The sequence below is a fragment of the Rissa tridactyla genome, chromosome 11 (assembly GCF_028500815.1).
Source record: "Rissa tridactyla isolate bRisTri1 chromosome 11, bRisTri1.patW.cur.20221130, whole genome shotgun sequence".
Classification (NCBI taxonomy): domain Eukaryota; kingdom Metazoa; phylum Chordata; class Aves; order Charadriiformes; family Laridae; genus Rissa; species Rissa tridactyla.
This window is the reverse complement of record NC_071476.1, coordinates 19,126,901-19,145,698: the sequence shown is the minus strand read 5'-3', so window position 1 is coordinate 19,145,698 and position 18,798 is coordinate 19,126,901. Positions and strand designations below refer to the sequence as shown.

Below are 18,798 nucleotides of genomic sequence, written 5' to 3'. Positions count from 1 at the left end.
TTTTTTCTCCTGTATCTCATGAGTGAGATGAGCCTCGCAGGCCGAGTGCCGTTTATTTACGGAAAAAACTAAGGTGCTTTTGCACCTGATGTCATATAATCATACATATGTGGAACTATTATGCTGGAGATGGCGCTTTTAGTTGCTACCAGGTATCTGAGGATCTTAATTGAAACTGCAATTTCTGAAGTTTTGTAATACCTACAAAATTTTTTGCCTTTGGGGGTCATTCATGGTTGTTCTTATTTTGGAAGCTTTTCAGAATCTCTAAAGGAAATGAGCTCTGTGTAGTTAAGCTTGTCAATACCTCTTTTTCCCCAAGTAACTTTTGAACCTGTTTGCCGTGTTCATCTGTATCTCATAGAAATTCCAAAGACTTGAGGCCTTGCGTAGCAGAAAGGCTAAAGCAGCCTTGAAGTTACTGCAGAATTAGGCGAGGAATACGGGATGCAAATCTTCGGGAAACAACCTTTTAAAATTCTACAGCTTGTAAAGCAGTTTGTAAATTTTACTGCCGTTGCTGGTTTTACCATTCGGGAAAATAAAGACGAGTTTTTCTCAGTGTAACTTTATTCAGTTGGGTTATAGCAACTATAAGGCAACGGAAAACGTCTCTGCTTAGACCCATTGTTATCACTTCGCTCTCGCTGCCGTTCCCGGTAGGGGATGGAGAGCGCTTATTCCAGGCTGACTAATTAAGGAATGACAGCTGCTTGGAAATATCATTCCACTTTTGCAAGAGCTGTGAGCAACTTAACAAGAATCTCTGGGGGAAAAAAACCGAACTTATAAACAGGATTAATTGATAATATTTAGAAGCTAGGCTTCCACTGTGAGAAGCTGCTCAGCTCTTGTGGTTGTGGGGGTAAAAAATCGAGCCCGTTATTTCAGAGTCTGCAAGTGCAGGTCAGCCGTAGGGGTTCGTGGCCTTGCCGGAGTCACTGAATGAGGGAGGGGACATCGCTTGCACCGGGTCAAGCTGCAGGAAAACGGAATGAAGTCCGTGTTAATGCCACTTTAAGGCTACTTGGGAAAGCTGTGGAGGCGGCCAGCACGGCAGCTTTATGTAGAGGGTGGGTGGGGTGAACAACAAGGTGGAGGGTGAGAGAAGGGAGCCAGCATGATGAAGGGAAGAGCTGGACTTTTTAGATGCCTATCGTCCTTCTTGCTCAAGAGCGGGAGGCCTTCCCCAGCAAGGACTGATGACACCAGCTCTTAGGAATTCTGAAATTATTCTTTTGCCGAGTGCTGTGGATGTATGGGACAGATTAGAGTTGTCTAATTGCTTCTTCCAGACAACACGACAGGATCCACCTAGTCATCTTTTAGGCTTCAGTTAGTAGGCTTCAGTGCTTTAGAGACACGTTAGAGTCTGTGTACAATGTGTAATATCCGTTGAGTTAGGATGTATGCGATCCGGGGAATAACCCCCCAAAATTAATTAAGACAAAAGTAGAGAGAATTTAATAGGAAGAGAAGATATAATAGGGAAAACAATCTGTGAGTAGAAAGAACCCTCAAGCTCTAAAATATAGTGAGAAAATGCAGAGTGAGTTTAGGATGGGAAAAGAGAGGAAAAAATCAATAAACACCGTAGCAGATACAATTAAATTAACACAGCTGCCTACTTCCCAATTAAACACATGAATACAATAATAAATTTCCAGCCTAAAAATCAATCCATGTAGCCTGCCCTCACATCCGTGGCCCGGATGTTGAGAGGTGATGGAGATGTCTCTCAGCAGCAGCAGCGGCACTGCCAGGTTGCCCAGTAGTGGATCTGAGACCCTGTCCTCTTAGCCGAGGCTGTGCTCTGATGCTCTGAAGGAGGAGGGACAAGTGGAGAGGGGCGGGAGAAACGCAGTCGTCCTACTTTTCCCTTGTATCGGTGGACATGCCAAGGATGTGGCATCTCCTCAAAGCCTGGTACCCAGTTCCCCTTCCCTAGGCAGCAGCAGAGGCACAGGAGAATTGAGTAGGTGCACACCGAAGACAAAAGCTTGCTCTGCAATCAATAGCCTAGAGTGAAAGTCGGATCACTTTGGTGAAGTTTGTGTTCTTGCACACTTTGCGTTACGGCGCTGTTCTGCTATGGTTTTATTCTGTGTTCCTAGAATGAAAAGACGTAACATCTAGGAGACAGTTCTTAGCCTACGTCCCAGGGAGTTAGCAACGAACTCGGAAGCATTTCCCCATAAAGGAGCAGAAGAAGGCAATGGTAGAGACTCGCCATGACCTACCGAAGGAAAGTTAGATTGGGGTTAAACTGATGTAATGTGGGATCCCTGCTGAATATATTAACCCAAGCCATCCACGTTTGATATTCCCAGTGAGAGCTGTTCCTTGCTCTTAGCTCACAGGATAAATGCACGTATTTATCCTTCAACTACAAAGGGAGATGAGATACTCCTTACTCATTTAAGCACATAGTAAATTGAAAACGCAGTTAACAACATGTAATCACTGTAATGAGTATTTCTACACATTCAAATTTAAAACAAAATTAAAAAACCCCTGCGTAATTCCCTGGAGTAGTGTTTGCTGGTGTGGGCCAGTTGGGTACCAGTAACTCTGTGCTCCCTCTTGTGGCACCGTGCGGTGGGAGAGCATCATTCGCCCATCGTTTGTGCATCAGCGATGGTGCTGGTCGTGAACAGTGTGTAGTTATTCATCACCGGAATGACCCTCGAGACTATAATTTTGAAGATGTTGAAAGGGCGGTTGGCTTTTTCAGTGTTACTGTTCTATGTATGTCCAGAAACACTAAGATATGTGTTTCTCTGGAGGAGCACAAAACCTTTACTGCCTTTGTCCGTTTTTTGATTCCTCACTGGCCATCTCCTGGGCTTGTCTTTGTCATTGTTACTTGCGTCATAACCAGATGGACGTGAGTTTTCCCATCACCCAGTGGACATTGTTTTCATGATGCAATCTTCTGTCTGCTTGGCGTGTTTTTTCATACCGAACCACAAGGCAGAAAGGGGTTCAAGGTAAACGTTGGACAATGCTCCGTAGTCAGGCGGTGGAGGAAGGCTTGTCTAGAGGGGTAAGACTATTAATTTTTCAAGTTTTCTGACATCCCTTATGCAAGAAAGAGGAGGAGATGAAGCAGTGAATGCTTTTGAGGTGGAATTGTGTTTTGAATGGGGGTTGGATATAGTTATTCAGGAGTTAATCGGTAATTTGCCACGGCAAGAATAAAGGAATTGTGTGATTTATTCCATCATGTGTTTTACTTGAGCGCGTTGTTCCTCTTTCTGTTGAGACAGCGGATAGAGGGGAAGAAGGCTGGGATAAATACAATGTTTTAAGACATTCGGTTTTTCATCATAGCCCTCTGCCACGTAGCCAGGGTCTCCTGGGCGTGAATAACGGGGAGGACAGGGTTGGTGGGAAGCTAAACGAGCAGTAATTGCCTAGGTGTGGGGTACCTTTGAGTAGGTAGATGGTAACTGTGGTACGGGCAGCAAAAGGGAGCAGATAATTCAAAAACAAAAAGGGAAGAAGTGAGTGAAAGATTTTGGAGAAACTGAGGTAAGCTCCAAAACTAACATTTGCGGCAGAACGTTTGTAGAAATTCTTGCATCTTGTTCTTGAACAGAAGGGAAGAAAGCAGCAGGGAGGAGCAGTTATGGTGCGGGGAGGGCGCTGTCATTAAGTCAGGGTGAAGAAAGATGGGGACTGCCAAGGGCTATAGGGGACAGGCTGTGGCAGGGAATTGCAGAGACGTTCAGCAGAGAACGGTCCCTCTTCCTTGTGGTAAGCTAGAGCTGGAAAAAAAATTCTATTTGGTTGCATGTAAGTAGAGTATAGTGATTTTTTTGTTTTGTTTTGTTATTTTTTTTCCAACTAGACATATGCAATTTAACTTTGGCAGAAAGCGCTAGTTGATTACTTTGACAGGTTTAATTACTTTGGCTTGAGTAGGATGAAAGTGAATTTATTTCCCGGTGAGAAAAGCATTGAAAAGCTGCATGAAAACCTGTCAAAGGAAATTGAAGAGGGGTTGGGGAGTTATCTTTACAGTAAATGGAATTGATAAACATGTCAGTTAAAAGGGGAATTTATTTATAATACCCAGGCTTTGTGGCCAGAAATCTTTGATAATTCCATTCACTGGGAAAAAGAATTTTATCTGTTCGATTGATTTGCTTTTTCATAATGCTTGTAGAACAAGGAATTGCCATAGCATAAAAAAAATTGAAGTCATAATTCTTTTTTTCCCCTAGAACACGTCAGTAATGGAGGATCAGAATGAAGATGAGTCTCCAAAGAAAAATACCCTATGGCAGGTAGGACTACCATTCGCTTAGAGAGACAGCTGGCATGTTTTTATATGTTCCTGCTTTTGAGAAACTTCCAAATCTGGCGTCTGCGTAATCATCTTGTATGTATCTTTACTACGTACGTAATGTATCCTTGACTGTATCATCCTAAAATTAGCTCAGCCTTCAAGTGAAGGATGACGCCGATGAATAATACTTGGGAAATTACTAGATCTTCTCAGATTTTGTGGTTTGTGCCGACCTTGAAAGGAGAATTCTGCGTCAGAGGATACTTGGGAATACAGTTCAACCTTTCTGAGCACACGACTATAATTTAAAAGGAAAAATTCAACACCTTCGCATGGCAAGGAGTTGCAACCAATTTGCTTTGAAGAAGTTTGGGAATATTTCAGAGAGCTGTCAGTTCCCCAGCAGCCCACTTGGTCTCCTGAAGGGCTCAGAAGAGCCTGGCATCAGTCTTTGGTTCTATTTACTAATTAGCAGTAACTCCTGGGGTGTTCTACTTGTAGCATCCCTATTTGTAGCGAAAGCTCCCAGGATTTTAATGAAGTTTTTAGGTGGATGTCCCAAACATTGACGTGAGCTCTTGTACAAAACCAAAAGAAGCCCTTGATGTCGTGTAATTCTCAGTTTTCGTTTATGGACGAGCAGCTCCACGCTGACATGAGGGTCTTGAATTGTTGTGTTAATTAGATTATTAATACCCAACTTTGGTATGCCTCTAAATGCGTATTATTTTAACTGCTGGAACCTGTGTAAATAATTTGTGGAGCCAGACTGCAACATGCAGCAGAAACCACTGGTTTAATCTGGAAAAGTTTATTCTAAGAAGAATTAAGTTCCTTGCTGTTTAAATGGTAAGAGGTGTAAGGGAATCGAAGTCTTTCAGTGTAAGAAGTAACTTAAAATTATGAGCAAGGTCCTTTCATTCATCGTTGTCTATGAAAGCAGAAATTTGCATGGCGTAACTCATAGCTTTAAGAATGTATTTTAAAATTTAATTTTGACGATTATTTCTTTGCATCTTCTCACGTTTTCTTCCTTGGGAGAGTTCTCATAAAGCTGTTCCTTTGCTCGTTCGTATTTGAATACTGATACTCCTTTTCTAAAAACAGATAAGTAATGGAACTTCATCTGTGATTGTCTCAAGAAAAAGACCATCGGAAGGAAACTACGAAAAAGAAAAAGACTTGTGTATTAAATATTTTGACCAGTGGTCTGAATCAGATCAAGTTGAATTTGTGGAACACCTTATTTCACGAATGTGTCACTATCAGCATGGACATATTAACTCTTACTTGAAGCCCATGTTACAACGGGACTTCATCACTGCGTTACCAGGTAAATTAATAGTTATTTTACGAGAGGTGCATTTATAAAGGCTTTTTTTTTTGTTTGTTTGTTTAATACTTCGACTATATGGAAACTTTTGGGAACGTCCTCCAGATTTAGCTTGTCTCCTATGAATAAAGTGATGCTCCCTAGTCACAAGAAGTGCGGGAGGATAGCTGCAGTCACTCACTTCTGTGATTAATTGAATCGGCCACTGGATGCCAGTGTTGTTCCATGTAAAAGCAGTTGCGAGTAGCACATCCTGAAGAATCGTTCACATTTAAATTAGAACTGAGTCACTGTAAAAGTCGTATCTCTGCCATCTCTGGTCTAAATTCTTTTTTCATACAAACCCCATAGATGTAGAAAATCCTACAGAGGTGCTTTCTTTTGTGAAGTCTCTATTACATCTTAGTTTTGTTCTAAGTTTCCTGAATCGTAACTAAAAAGCTGCCTGCTTAGATGAGTGAATTTAGTTTGTCTGGTCTTGTCGCCGACTCAAGCGAAAGCAATTGTGGATTTTTATTGCATACTCCAGCCATGATTCCTTCCTTCAGTTGCTCAGAAACTCTTCTGCCATCAGTCAGTGTAAACCTGTATCAATAGTTCCAATATGAAGTCTGTTCTTACACTTGCTATATGCATTTCTTCAAAAAAAAAAAAAAAACAAAAAAAAACCCCCACAGAGCAGTAATAACTAGGTATATAGAATTTTTAGCTTTCCATCTCCTGGTAAGTTGTATATATTTTTCCATTAATTTCTGGAAGGAGTTGTATCCGTGGATTTTTGCTGCTGGAGAGAATGATTCATTTGATTTTTTTTTTTTTGAAAGGTAAATGTGTGGACGTTGTTTCCAGAGCGGGAAATAAGCATGAAATAAGCTGTCAAAATGTTCCGCTTGCCACTGGTGGTATAATAGGACAGATTGACACCTGCAGTGAGTCAGCGGATGTTACCCCAAGAATTCCAAGACATGAGAGTGAGAGCTCAGGGCGGATGAGGAGGCGATACAAATCGTAAAGGGAGTTGGAAACTGGGAATTTTCTGAGCACAGGGACCACTGAAGTAAAGCTCCTTTAAAATTTGGTCACGTTGCAAGCTCTGAAGCTTTTGTAGCAGTTGGTGCGCTCGGGTGGTCTCGCGTCTATGGGCTTTCCTGGCATCTGGGACAGAATGCTGCTTGCATCTTACGGGTTTCTCTTCTCTCTAATGCCGCTATATTTTCATATAACCTGGAGGAATTCGGCTTTTGGAGGTGATGGGAGGATTTTGGCTCATTTGTCAAGCACGGTTGAAAGAAACTTAGTAGTTGGAGGGGAAAGAAGAACATGGGGTAGGACACAGGAAGGGATACGGAATCTCATATGCGCTCTATTTTCTTAAAAAAACAGGCTTAAAAATGTGGAAGAGGGCTATGAGAGGGAGGGGGTGTCCTTTTCCCCCACACCTCAGTTTCCCGGCAGTTATTTTATAGAAGACTTAGCTCGTCTGGCCACATGCATAAAAATGTGCTCCTCATTTTGACTGGAGAGCTGTCTCCTTTAGCTAGTGTGGGTGTTTCTTCCAGCTTGTTTTCAAAATACCGAATTTTGATTTCTCTAGAGAGTTATCTGGAGTTAACTAAAAAATAAAGTGAAATAGGCAGTCATGGTCATGACTGCAAGTATGAGCCTCAATTATAATTTTTTGTTTGCTTTTATTTCATACCTCAGGGCTGAAACCATGGGGTTATACAGTTCTTTCATATTATATATTTATTTCTAAGGAATTTTGGGGAGCTGCATAAGTTAGTGCTTATTTGCACCACATTTGTGTATATAAAAATATATTTATATTTACGACTCTTTTTGCTTTTGAAGAGGTAAATACTGGGAACTCTTCCCGTACTCAGCCTTTCTTAAAGGTGAAGGGGTGTCTGTATAAATTTACCCCAAAACTTAATCTGAGTTGACGGAAATCAATCCTGCGTTGGACTAACATCGCATTAAAAGATAACAGTAAAGTACTACCTCTTAAAAGATAGCTTCACTTGTCTTAAAGAAGTAAAATTCCTTTGTTTTAAATGGAAATAGTTTTTGCTTGCTGCTGTCCCTACTGATTTTACACCTGTGAGAATGCAGGAAAACTGGAAAAAGTTTGTTGTATCTGGCTTCCCTTCGCTTCAGTGGAAAAAAGTGATAATTCGGGTGTGCTTTTCTCTAAGTGGTGGCAGAACATTTAGTCTGCAGGGTCTGTTCGTAGAAGCTGGGCTGTGGTTGGGCTCTTCAGTACAAACCACTGGCTGTATCGCCTATAGCTGTATCAGCGATTAGCGCGAGTCCCATCGATCCAGTGGCTCCGAAGCCTGGACTCACTGTTTTTCCACATCTGCCAACAGCGTTTCCGCTAGCGTGTCAAAAACAACTCTCAAAAGACAGTGGTCTATAATGGGCAGCGTAACTGCAAGAATAACTTCTGTCACCTCTCTGCTTTTGCTCCTCTTAACTATCTTTAAGATGTTAATCTTAATATTCCTTGCACGGTCTCGTCCAACTTATGCGCCTTCCTTAAAGGAATTACAGCTTTGATCTTTACGCACTACCTTGTCGCCCTCGATTGGGAAAGAAAGTCCCCATCCCTGTCTATTTTGTGTGTTAAAACTGTAAGAGAACACTGTGGCAGGCAAGTTAAAACCCTGCCAGGCTTCTTTTAAAATTTGTTTCTAACATAATAAAAGCCTGTGGAGTTGCGTGGTCGAAGTGACTGTTTCATATCTAATGTTAGTCAGTTTTATAGAGTCGACATCCCACATTTGGGTTTCATTTTCATACAAAGTGATATTTACACGTCGAGCTTTGAAATCCCCGTGGATTTTAATTGTTTTAATTTATTATTGAAATTCAACCAAACCTTCATCTGGTACCTATAATCAACAGCAGCTGTAATTTTTCACCAGTTTCTATAAAACTGCAAAAGCCTCTTGTAGAGGAGTAAAAGTTGGAAGTAGTGTTTTTCTTTGAAAAGTGTACCAATAAATGCTAGATGCATTTCACTAAATAAAATTGATAGGTTTTTGTTTCAGAAACTGTTTATAAAACTAAATGCTCGCTGTCTTTTAGTGCAAAATAGGTATATGCAGCTCTTTCAGGCCTTGATATGTCTTAAACTCAGTCCTGCATGTTGTCTGAAATAATTAACAGCGGGCCCATCGAAGTATCCGTGCTTTGGACCGGTTCCTACTATGTTAATCAGGGTGAATATTTTACGTGACATCTTTTTCTAACAGTTTAGATCTGTGCGCTTTTGCAAGCAGTAAAAAAAATCTTCAGAACAGACTGGGTGGCAAAGCAAAGCATTTGTGTTTTTTGTGCTCAGTGTGTAATTTCATGGCTTTGTGTATTCATAGAAAATGAGATTGCTGTATTTTAACATCAGAAAACGCTTGAGTTTCCGACTCCTTAAAAATCTGTTTTTAACTGTGACCAACGTTACGCGGAATTGTGAAAATTATGCATCTTAATAAAGGGCTTCTGCCTAGGAATTCGCAGCTGATCCTTAAAACTCAATGAAATGCTGGCTTCATAATGAACAGGCTGTATGTGTTAAAAGTGTACAGCCCCAGATTGACACGCCTGTATTTTATCGGTGTTGTGGAGATGTGGTGGCTGGTTGCCATTAGCTTTTATTGAAAAACCTTGGTTTAGTGCAATTAAACATTAATGAGCATTTGGTACTAGGATTACACCACAAGCAAGAGCCCGAAAAGGCGTTGGGTTAGTGAAGTGAATAAAAACAAGCTGAGCACTTGTCACTTGGGTTTGGTCTCTCCAAACACTTGGTCTGGTAGTTCCATAAAACATCCTTCTGCTGATAGCAGTGAAGTCCGTATCTTCTCCAGAACATTCCTCACCTGTAGAAAACAAAAGGCACCTTAGGGAGGAAGGTTCTCCTTGTACTTTGAGTTTATTTGGAGAGTTAACTCCCCTTAGGAACTATGGTCTAGCCCTGTCTCTAAATGCTTGGTACGTGTGTTACAGTGAAATGAAATGATTTTTTTAAAAAGTTGGATTTTGAGAAGGACCCGGGTCTTAGCCTCATACTTCCAAGTTCTGTACATGCCACAGAAAAGCACCGAACATCTTGTCATTTCCAAGCACAAATCCAGGCTGGGTGGAGAATGGATGGAGAGCAGCCCTGAGGAGGAGGAGTCAGGGGTGTTGGTGGATGAGAAGCTCAAGGCGAGCCGGCACCGTGCGCTGGCAGCCCAGAAACCCCCCACAGCCTGGGCTGCATCCCCAGCAGCGTGGGCAGCAGGGCGAGGGGGGGATTCTGCCCCTCTGCTCCGCTCTGGGGAGACCCCCCTGCAGTGCTGCCTCCAGCTCTGGGGCACCAGCAGCAGAAGGACACGGAGCTGTTGGAGTGGGGCCGGAGGAGGCCCCGGAGATGCTGGGAGGGCTGGAGCCCCTCTGCTGTGGGGACAGGCTGAGAGAGCTGGGGGGGTTCAGCCTGGAGAAGAGAAGGCTCCGGGGAGACCTTAGAGCCCCTTCCAGTCCCTAAAGGGGCTCCAGGAAAGCTGGGGAGGGACTCTGGAGCAGGGAGGGGAGCCATGGGACGAGGGGGAAGGGTTTTCCACGGCAAGAGGGGAGATTTAGATGAGATCTGAGGCAGAAATTGTTTGCTGTGAGGGCGGTGAGCCCCTGGCCCAGGTTGCCCAGAGAAGCTGTGGCTGCCCCATCCCTGGAGGGGTTCAAGGGCAGGTTGGCCGGGGCTTGGAGCAACCTGGGCTGGTGGGAGGTGTCCCTGCCCAGGGCAGGGGGCTGGATCTAGGTGATCTTTAAGGTCCTTTCCAACCCAAACCATTCTGTGATTGCGATACCCGGTCCCACTTGCACTCTGGAGCATGGTCTCTGTCACACTGTTCCCCAAAGTGGTGCAGAGGCTCTGGTTTGCGATGCTGGGCCCAGCTCTCTGGTGGCACTCCGGAGTTTTGTACCTCTCTTTCTCTGAGGAAATAGCACTAATGACTCCTGGTGCCTCAGCAGCAGTTTGCCAACTCTTCACCTGTGCTTCAGATCGCCTTGTGGAGAGCCAGAAATTGCAACATTGATCTCTCCAAGAAAAGGCTTATCTTTTGGATGAATTGGTGGCAGTATCTTCACTAATCCGGTTGCATTTCCAGACTTCAAACATGAAAGGTGGCTTTGGATCCAGATTTTCACAACTGTTTTTCAGACCATCTCTCTTGCTCTTTTAGATGGAGTTGTGTGAAAAACTGAACAATTGCAAAATGGTCCTGCGTGTCCCGTGTCATTTGTCTTAATCAGTTCTGTGCAGTTTAATCTGGAGAACTATCTTTTTGAAAAATAGTATTTCACACGGAAAAGAAAACTAAAAGCAATTAAATGTACACTGATGAACGCACACATTGTATTACTCGAACATCACATTCATTTCTAAATTGTCAATCGTAAAACCATGGGCTTCAACAATCCTGTGTTTGCCTCGTGCTGAGAGGTGTTACAAGCCCTGGTGTGTGCTGTGTACCGTCTTGACTGCGATCCAAATGCTTTTGAATAGTCTCAAAATAGTAATCTAAATCAAATTCTTCTGAAACTACTTAAATGACATGTACATCCTTACTCACACAAAGGATGTAAAATGCAACACACGGATTTCCAATAACGGAATGTGCTGTATGCTGCTTAGGGAGCTCCTGAAGTGTTTGATCTTGATTCAAAACCACTTGCCCTCTATCCGAAACCACCTGATGCTGTCGGCCTAGCTCTGAAGGGCAGTTCAAGTTCCACTTTCAAGCTGACCTGGTCAGTGTCTTCTGAGAGATGATACAGGTTTGTTAGAGATGGGGTAAAATACCAACGCCGCCTCCAACAAAAAGCCCACAGAACCGTGCGTTTGTTGAGTTCAAGGATGCTTTGCAGTGTTGCCTCTTCACTAGGGTGGTTATTCATAACTTTACAGCTCCTCAGAGTTCTCATCTCTTTTTTTTTTTTTTTTCTTAGGGGGAGGATAATTCTTTAGTTTGTTGCCAGGAGATGGCAGTAACGGATAAACTTTTAAAGAATGACTTTGCGCGTGACCATCATTTGAACATCTTCCGTTTCTCTGGCACTTTCTCCCTTGGGAATTCATTTTACGTCTGAACGCGTTCGTGATCTTCACATTTCAAAAATTGCCCGAAGCTGCAAGCAAGGTGTTAGCCATGTATAGTTAGTATACATTTCCTAAGTTAAGCCGATTAGGCAAAATTATACTTCTCGCCTTTGGCATGAGAAGAGCATCCAGTAGATGGGTATCTGTTCAGCGTGGACCCTGCTGTCCCATCTTTACGGCTACTAGACATAAATAGCAGTATTTTGACCAAAATGTGTCTGCCTAGGCCAGCTGTTCCTTTGGCCGTAGGGCCAGTTTATTTGATGAACTTCGCATAATTCATTTGCTCATCCACCTGCAATCTTTCAGCTGCATGAATTAAAGAATTTTACACCTTAAAAATGCAGACATTGAAAGATTTGCCTGTCATCGGTGTCTCTTGTGCTACTGGCTTTTTTTGGAACCCAGATGTAGCCGGAGCGTGTTTTTCTTCTAACGAAGAGGAATTAAGGTCACCTGAAAGGTCAGTTTGATGTGTGCCTCTGCTCCTCCGCCTTGCCACCGCTGATTAAAAATGCCTTCCACGCGGAAAGGAGGGGACAGCATCCTTGTGTCGCGGGGAGAGCTGGAAGCCAAAAGTCGGTGCTCTTGTCCTTCCGCCACATTGTGCAGAAATACTGTTGCCTTCAGAGTGTCAACGTCTCTCTTTAATAATTTCTGGGTCTGCTGATTTAACTGTAAAATACAGTGGTGTTTACTCTTAGTTTCTTTTAACTTCTTCCAAACTTTGCAATCATTCATTTTGATATTAGATTAGCAAGCTGGAAATATAGTAGCCTGTTATGGGTTGAACTGAATTATCACTTCTGTTATTTCTTAGCGCTGCAGTCTCTTTTATTACCCATTGGTTTGACTAAATATCCCTGTGTGAGGTGAATATTAATACACCTTCAGCCTCCCATCCTCCTAGGGAGAGGAGGATGATCCAAGCTCAGACACTGTATAATGGCTATTGGAAGAAAAATGGCGCGGTGAAATGGGAGCCTTAAACGCCTTTTCTACAGGAGCCTCAGCGTACTGCTCTGCTGCAGAGTTTGCAATTAGGGTGGTTAATTGCCGTATCCTCGGCACTCTTTCCTTTGGGAACTGCAGTGCTTCATGTTGAAAATTCTTCCTCTTCAAAAGATAACGTGCTCTGTGCAGGGAAAGTATATAGAGGGCTGCGTTGTGTGGTCAGGGCGTTGCAGTTGTACTGGACAGTCCTTGCTCCGTAGAAGCTGATCTTACGTTGTTGAACACAACTGCTTTGTACCGAAGTCTAAAATAACTGCTAGATCTGTTCCCGTTAAAACGTGGCGTGTGCCCTGCTCACACCCGTAACCTTCCAAGTCAGAGAAGTGCTTACTCAGCAGACGTGTTTGTTTTCTTTGTTTTTATCCAGCTGTGTCCTTCACTTTGCATAATGAAGGAGTTTGTCATCTTGATACCCAAGGATTCCTGATTTTTAAAGTAACTCTGGAAAATGACCTTGCAATGATTATGTTTTCTGGAAAAACCTTGAGAACTGTTTTAAATCGCATAATATGGCAGGAAGATAAATATTTCCTATGTAAACAGCGTTTAGAATCTCAAAGTTGTTATTTACTGGAAAGATTGGGATGTGGCAGACGGGGAGACCACTTTTACAATGTATTTAAATGCCCTGGTATTTCCTTCAAACTGCTGATGTAGGAGATGACGCAGCTTAAAGCGGCTCTGAGACGTGGTATTGTTAGGAGAGGATTTGCTGGTTTGGAAGTGGTGAGATTTGAGATCCACCAGTTATTTGGACCTTGTTCCGTTTCAGTTATTTGAAGCTGTTCCGGTGACTGGTATTGGAAAAATTTGTATAAACCTAATTTACATGGTGGGAGCATTCCCAATTCTTTAAAGCCTTTTTATCATTCTCTAAATTATGTAGAGGAAATGAACAAATGCGCTTCAACTACGTGTATCAGTTTCTCCTTTCTATTGCTGTTCATTTTTATGAAGGCCGTGGCAAATTTAGTGTGCAGTGGAGGACTACATGCACACAATTTCTTAATTCTTTAAAAAAATAACAGCCGTTTCTTTGATTTTTTTTTTTCAGGACTATTTGAAGCCTAAAGTAGGCTGTCATGAGATAAAGCGGAAAATTAAAACGGTCGTCATCTCCTCGTTTGAAAGATTTTTTTTTTTTTTTCATTCTTGGCCAACTGGCACACGTTATTCACGAAAACAAAGTTATTCTAGATCTCTGGTTTAGTGGAGTTTTTGCGCAAGCAAAATTGCAGGTTCTTTGAAATAAGTAACAGACTTAGCAGTGATTTTTGGTGGGACCGATGGCGTTGTAGTTGGAATAGGAACAAGAAAAGTTTGATGGCTATTTTAAATTTAGTGCAAGTGTATTGTTGAAGTGGTTTCTGTGTTTGTACCTTTAGTCAACGACAGTCACGTTTTAAAATCTAACACCCTTAGCAGGAGAGAATATTTATCTCGGCAAAGACCACAGGCAAACGCGTGCGGCGTTCCGACCTGTTTTACGTCTTGACAGATCTGTGGTGGCAGCTTACTGTGTTCATCGTCTTTATTGATGTGCTTATTCTTTCTGCCAGCTTCGGCTTAAGTACCTAGTGCTTTTGGATAAGTATTAACTGAGAGTTGCGAAGTAATATATCGTGACACGTTGCCTTACGCCGACCTGGATCAATGGGTAGGACCCTAGTTCTGGTATATTTGAACTTCTGTGGGCAGGTTCGGTGCGTTGAGTATGTAAATCTTACTCTGCCGTGTTAGAAGAGGATCACAGGAGTTACTAAGCTGCTTCTGGTAGACAGCAAATTATCCATGAGCCAGCAGTGTGCCCTTGTCGCCAAGAAGGCCAATGGCATCCTGGGCTGCATAGGGAAGACTGTGGCCAGTAGGTCGAGGGAGGTCATTCTCCCCCTCTACTCTGCACTGGTGAGGCCACAACTGGAGTACTGTGTCCAGTTCTGGGCTCCCCAGTTCAAGAGGGACAGGGAACTACTGGAGCGAGTCCAGCGTAGGGCAACCAAGATGATTGTGGGACTGGAGCACCTCCCTTATGAGGAAAGGCTGAAAGAGCTGGGACTCTTTAGCCTGGAGAAGAGAAGGTTGAGGGGGGACCTGATTAATGTTTACAAGTACCTAAAGGGTGGGTTTAAGGAGGACGGAGCCAGGCTCTTTTCAATGGTTCCCAGCGACAGGACAAGGGGCAATGGGCACAAGCTAGAACATAGGAAGCTCCGTTCAAATACACGGAAAAACTTCTTTACAGTGAGGGTGACAGAGCACTGGAACAGGCTGCCCAGGGAGGGTGTGGAGTCCCCTTCTCTGGAGATTTTCAAGACCCGCCTGGATGCAGCCCTGAGGGATGTGCTTTAGGCAACCCTGCTCTAGCAGGGGAGTTGGACTAGATGATCTCTAGAGGTCCCTTCCAACTCTGAAGATTCCGTGATTCCGTGATTCCGTGATTCTGGTAGCTGGGATCTTCACGATGAAAGTCAATGTTTTCCCAGTCAACTAATTGCTTGTTGACCAACGTGCCTTATGCTGCAGGTGCAGTTGGAGCATGAGAGTCGCCCAGGTCAATGTTGTTTCAGGGATGTCTAAGTCCTGCCAAAGGGCTTTCATTTGGAGTAATGTTGTTTTCCTCAGACGTTCTCTCGTGGTACGTTGCCGAACTCATTCTTTGACCCAGCAGAGCTAGCATCCCCACGTCAGCAGTACCCAAACGCACACATCGCTCCTTTGCGGTAGAAGGTAGCGTGCCCCGAGGGTGGGGGAGCAGCAGATGCAGGAAAGGTGCTAAGATAATATCTGTTCATAGGGCTATCGTAAATACATTGGGAAATCTTTGTGCAGCTAAACTAAATTCACTTTGCACTGGAATTTACGGTGCAGAAGCTGAGCTGTCGCCCCTCGTTATTTGAAAGCTGCTTGAGTCCCGCAGATCCCAAGGTTTCTCAGCTGATTCTCGTTCTGGAAACAATTGTGTCCATTGGGCACAAAATAAATGCTGTATCGAACGTTACAGCCTGATTTACTCCACTTGAGCTGTTGCAAAAGCACTAGCTGAAGAGAAGCCTCAAAGGCCCCGGCTTCTGGTGTAAGTCGTTCAGTTAGTAGTTTCTCTGAGTGTGGAGACTAGTGACGGTAAACCCTGAATGGGGATAACTGCCTTAGATGTTACAGCACCGTTTGCAATTAACGAGTTACGGTCAAACTGGTTCTCATTGATTTCGCCTTGCTACGCCAGGCTGCAGGGCATGGTGTCTGGTGTCTCTGGCGTATGCTCTACCACCGGAGTTCTGAACAAAGCTCAGGAGTGGGCTTGGCACCTGCAGGTTCTAGAAAGAGCTTAAATACAAAAAAAGCGGCCGTGCGTTTGATGCTTGAATGTTTTTGCAGAATCTTTGCTCGCGCTTCTACTGGATATGTCTGTACTTGTTCCCGTGGAGCCCTGTCTTTGCCGAGTTGAATTGTTTATTGGTATACGTAAGGGAGTAGTAAAAGAGTCAATATTTTAATTTGGCATTACTGCTGCTTAGTGAAGCAGCTGCTTGAAGACGATGATCTTTTTGAACTCTGGAGCCCAACGCATTACGTGCTGAAAAAGTCCAGGATTCTGTGCCCAGGAGCAGCAAAAGGTTTTCTGCTGCTTGCATATTATGCAGAATTTTGGTTTGTGCTCATTCTCACTCTGTGGAAAGGGGACCGTCCAGTAGGCAGACTGTACCAGAAAAGGAGTAGAGTGTTCGAGACATTTTGGTGTACCTGTTTGGATTCATAACTGGTGCTTCTACGTATGATAATTTAATGATCATGTTGCTCCTGTGCCTTAAAGCTGCGTTGGCTTTCTCTGTATGTATTGCAAAGCTTGTTTACAAGTATCCTGTGAACTGATTGACGTTTTGCTTGCCTTTATTTCTTTGTAGAGCAAGGCTTAGATCACATAGCAGAAAACATCCTTTCCTATCTTGATGCCAGATCGCTCTGTGCAGCGGAGCTGGTGTGTAAGGAATGGCAGAGAGTCATCTCTGAGGGAATGCTATGGAAAAAATTGATTGAAAGAATGGTACGCACAGATCCGCTATGGAAGGGACTGTCAGAAAGAAGGGGTTGGTAAGTACCTTGACAATAATTCACCTTTTACAGTGTTTTCCTTCACAAACTTCCCTAACGCGTGAGCTCTGCCAAAAAGAAAGTTTATGGTAAATAGGTATCACCGAGATCCTTATCTCTGCCGCGGACTAGTGGGGCGAAAGCTGTCAGCTCCCGTTTCTGCTTTGGCTTTGTCCCCTCTCCTTTTCTGCACCAGTGTCATTTAACACTTGCTTTCTTGCAGTAAGTCCGTCTGCAAACTTATGATTTCTGTTTTGCAGGGAGAACCAACGTGTAGGATCAGCTCACAAAAACTAGCAGCAACATGTTCTGCAGGGCTTTTTCTCCAGTGAATTATTTCCAATGAAACTTTTTTAAGCTTAAAACGTGCAATAGCTGACTGGGCTGCAGAAGCCTCCCTCAAAAAGAAAACATTTCTGTTTGTGGCAATGGAGTTTTTCTGTCCTTTAAGAGTATAGTGTTCTGCTTTAGAAACCTGCGTTTCTGTGCTCTCTAGTGGCGTGCCTAAGAAAACGCAAGGGGTATTGTAAAGAGCAAGAGGACAACACCCTGCTGGCTAAAATCCCTTATGAAGCAGTGAACCCTGATTTGAAAAACCATAAGGAAAACACCTGTTATCTTTTTTTAGCCTTGGACATTTTAAATACAGCTGTCAAACTGTAAAGTCACAAGGGTTTTCGTGGCAATACTGAAAAATTCTTACAGGAATTCTATGAGAATATGTCATGAGGTTTTGTTCTGTGCAGATTTGAAATTCCTTTAAAGTGGTAAATTGAAAAATGTCTTTCTGGTTCTTTCCAGGGATCAGTACCTGTTTAAAAACAGACCAACAGATGGCCCCCCAAATTCATTTTACAGGTCCTTATACCCAAAGATAATACAGGATATAGAGGTACGTTTTCTGATATTATATGTCTGTAGTGGAAATAATGTTGCATAGAGTTAGTGTTTCGAAGATGGTGCGTGTTGGAGCAGTGAAGCATATCGTATGTATCTGTATGGCTACTATTTTGTGAGCTCTGGCTCGTCAGACAATGGAAAAAAATACCCTCAGCAACTTCCTGTTGCAGTATGTGCGTTAACGGCTTGCTTCAAGTGTTAACAGCATCTCTTCCGCATTTAAAGATTTTTTTGGAACTCTTTCTGGGACTATGGATTTTAATAAAATAGCTGGTTTAGGAAACTTACTACCAAGACAATTCCACGTATTGCGGAATGTTCCACTGTATTGGTGACGCTCCCTTAGACAGTGAGGGTTAACGCCTTAAGCACCCATCATTTAAAACATTGCTCGTTTAGTGACTTAGTACTTCTAAAGCAGTCACTGTTGGAAATACAGCTTTCTCTGGGGTGCGGGATCCTTTTTGCCCCATGAGTGCTTCGATGAGAACAATCAGTCCTACAGTGATAAACACGGTAAGGATATTGGTGGGAAAAAGACTAGAAATGACTGTTCTTTTCTTTGATATAAAATTGTGCTTATCTTGTTTAAGAGTTACAAAGCTGGGCGTGCTCGCTTTTTAAAATTGTTTCTGATAAATCGGGATCATCGTGGTATTCTACCAGCAGAAAATCCGTCTTGCTCAGTTTGCTGTGTACTCACCACAGAACTCTTTAAGTTATACCACAGCCTGTAACGGATTTGTTTCAACCACGTGATGGATGTGAAATTATTGGTCTGAAATTCATCAGTGGGGAAACAAGTGTTTTGCTGTTTCAGACAGATGTGAACTAATGGAATCGTTCTGCTGTGGCAAATGTGAGTTTGCGTCGCTTGGCACTCGGTAAACAAAATTACTCAGAACTCTTAACCTATCTGTAAAATGTATCTGCTGGAAAACATAATCCAGTTTTCAGAGACTTTTTTATTTTTTTGTAACCCTTGCTACACAATTTATAAACATTTAAAGGTAAAGAACAAAGCAT

General features: G+C 43.0%; 1 protein-coding gene across 4 annotated transcripts in view; it reads left to right on the top strand.

Annotated features, from left to right (window-relative positions):
• FBXW11 (F-box and WD repeat domain containing 11) overlaps positions 1-18,798 on the top strand; it is a 75,979-nt gene that overhangs the window by 34,772 nt on the left and 22,409 nt on the right. For all 4 annotated transcript variants that reach the window (XM_054216891.1, XM_054216889.1, XM_054216890.1 and 1 more), the window contains 4 exons: positions 4,230-4,292; positions 5,402-5,627; positions 16,686-16,872; positions 17,674-17,764. In XM_054216891.1, coding sequence (XP_054072866.1) covers positions 4,242-4,292; positions 5,402-5,627; positions 16,686-16,872; positions 17,674-17,764 — 555 coding nt within the window. In that variant the 5' untranslated portion in view covers positions 4,230-4,241. The remainder of the gene's footprint in view (positions 1-4,229; positions 4,293-5,401; positions 5,628-16,685; positions 16,873-17,673; positions 17,765-18,798) is intronic.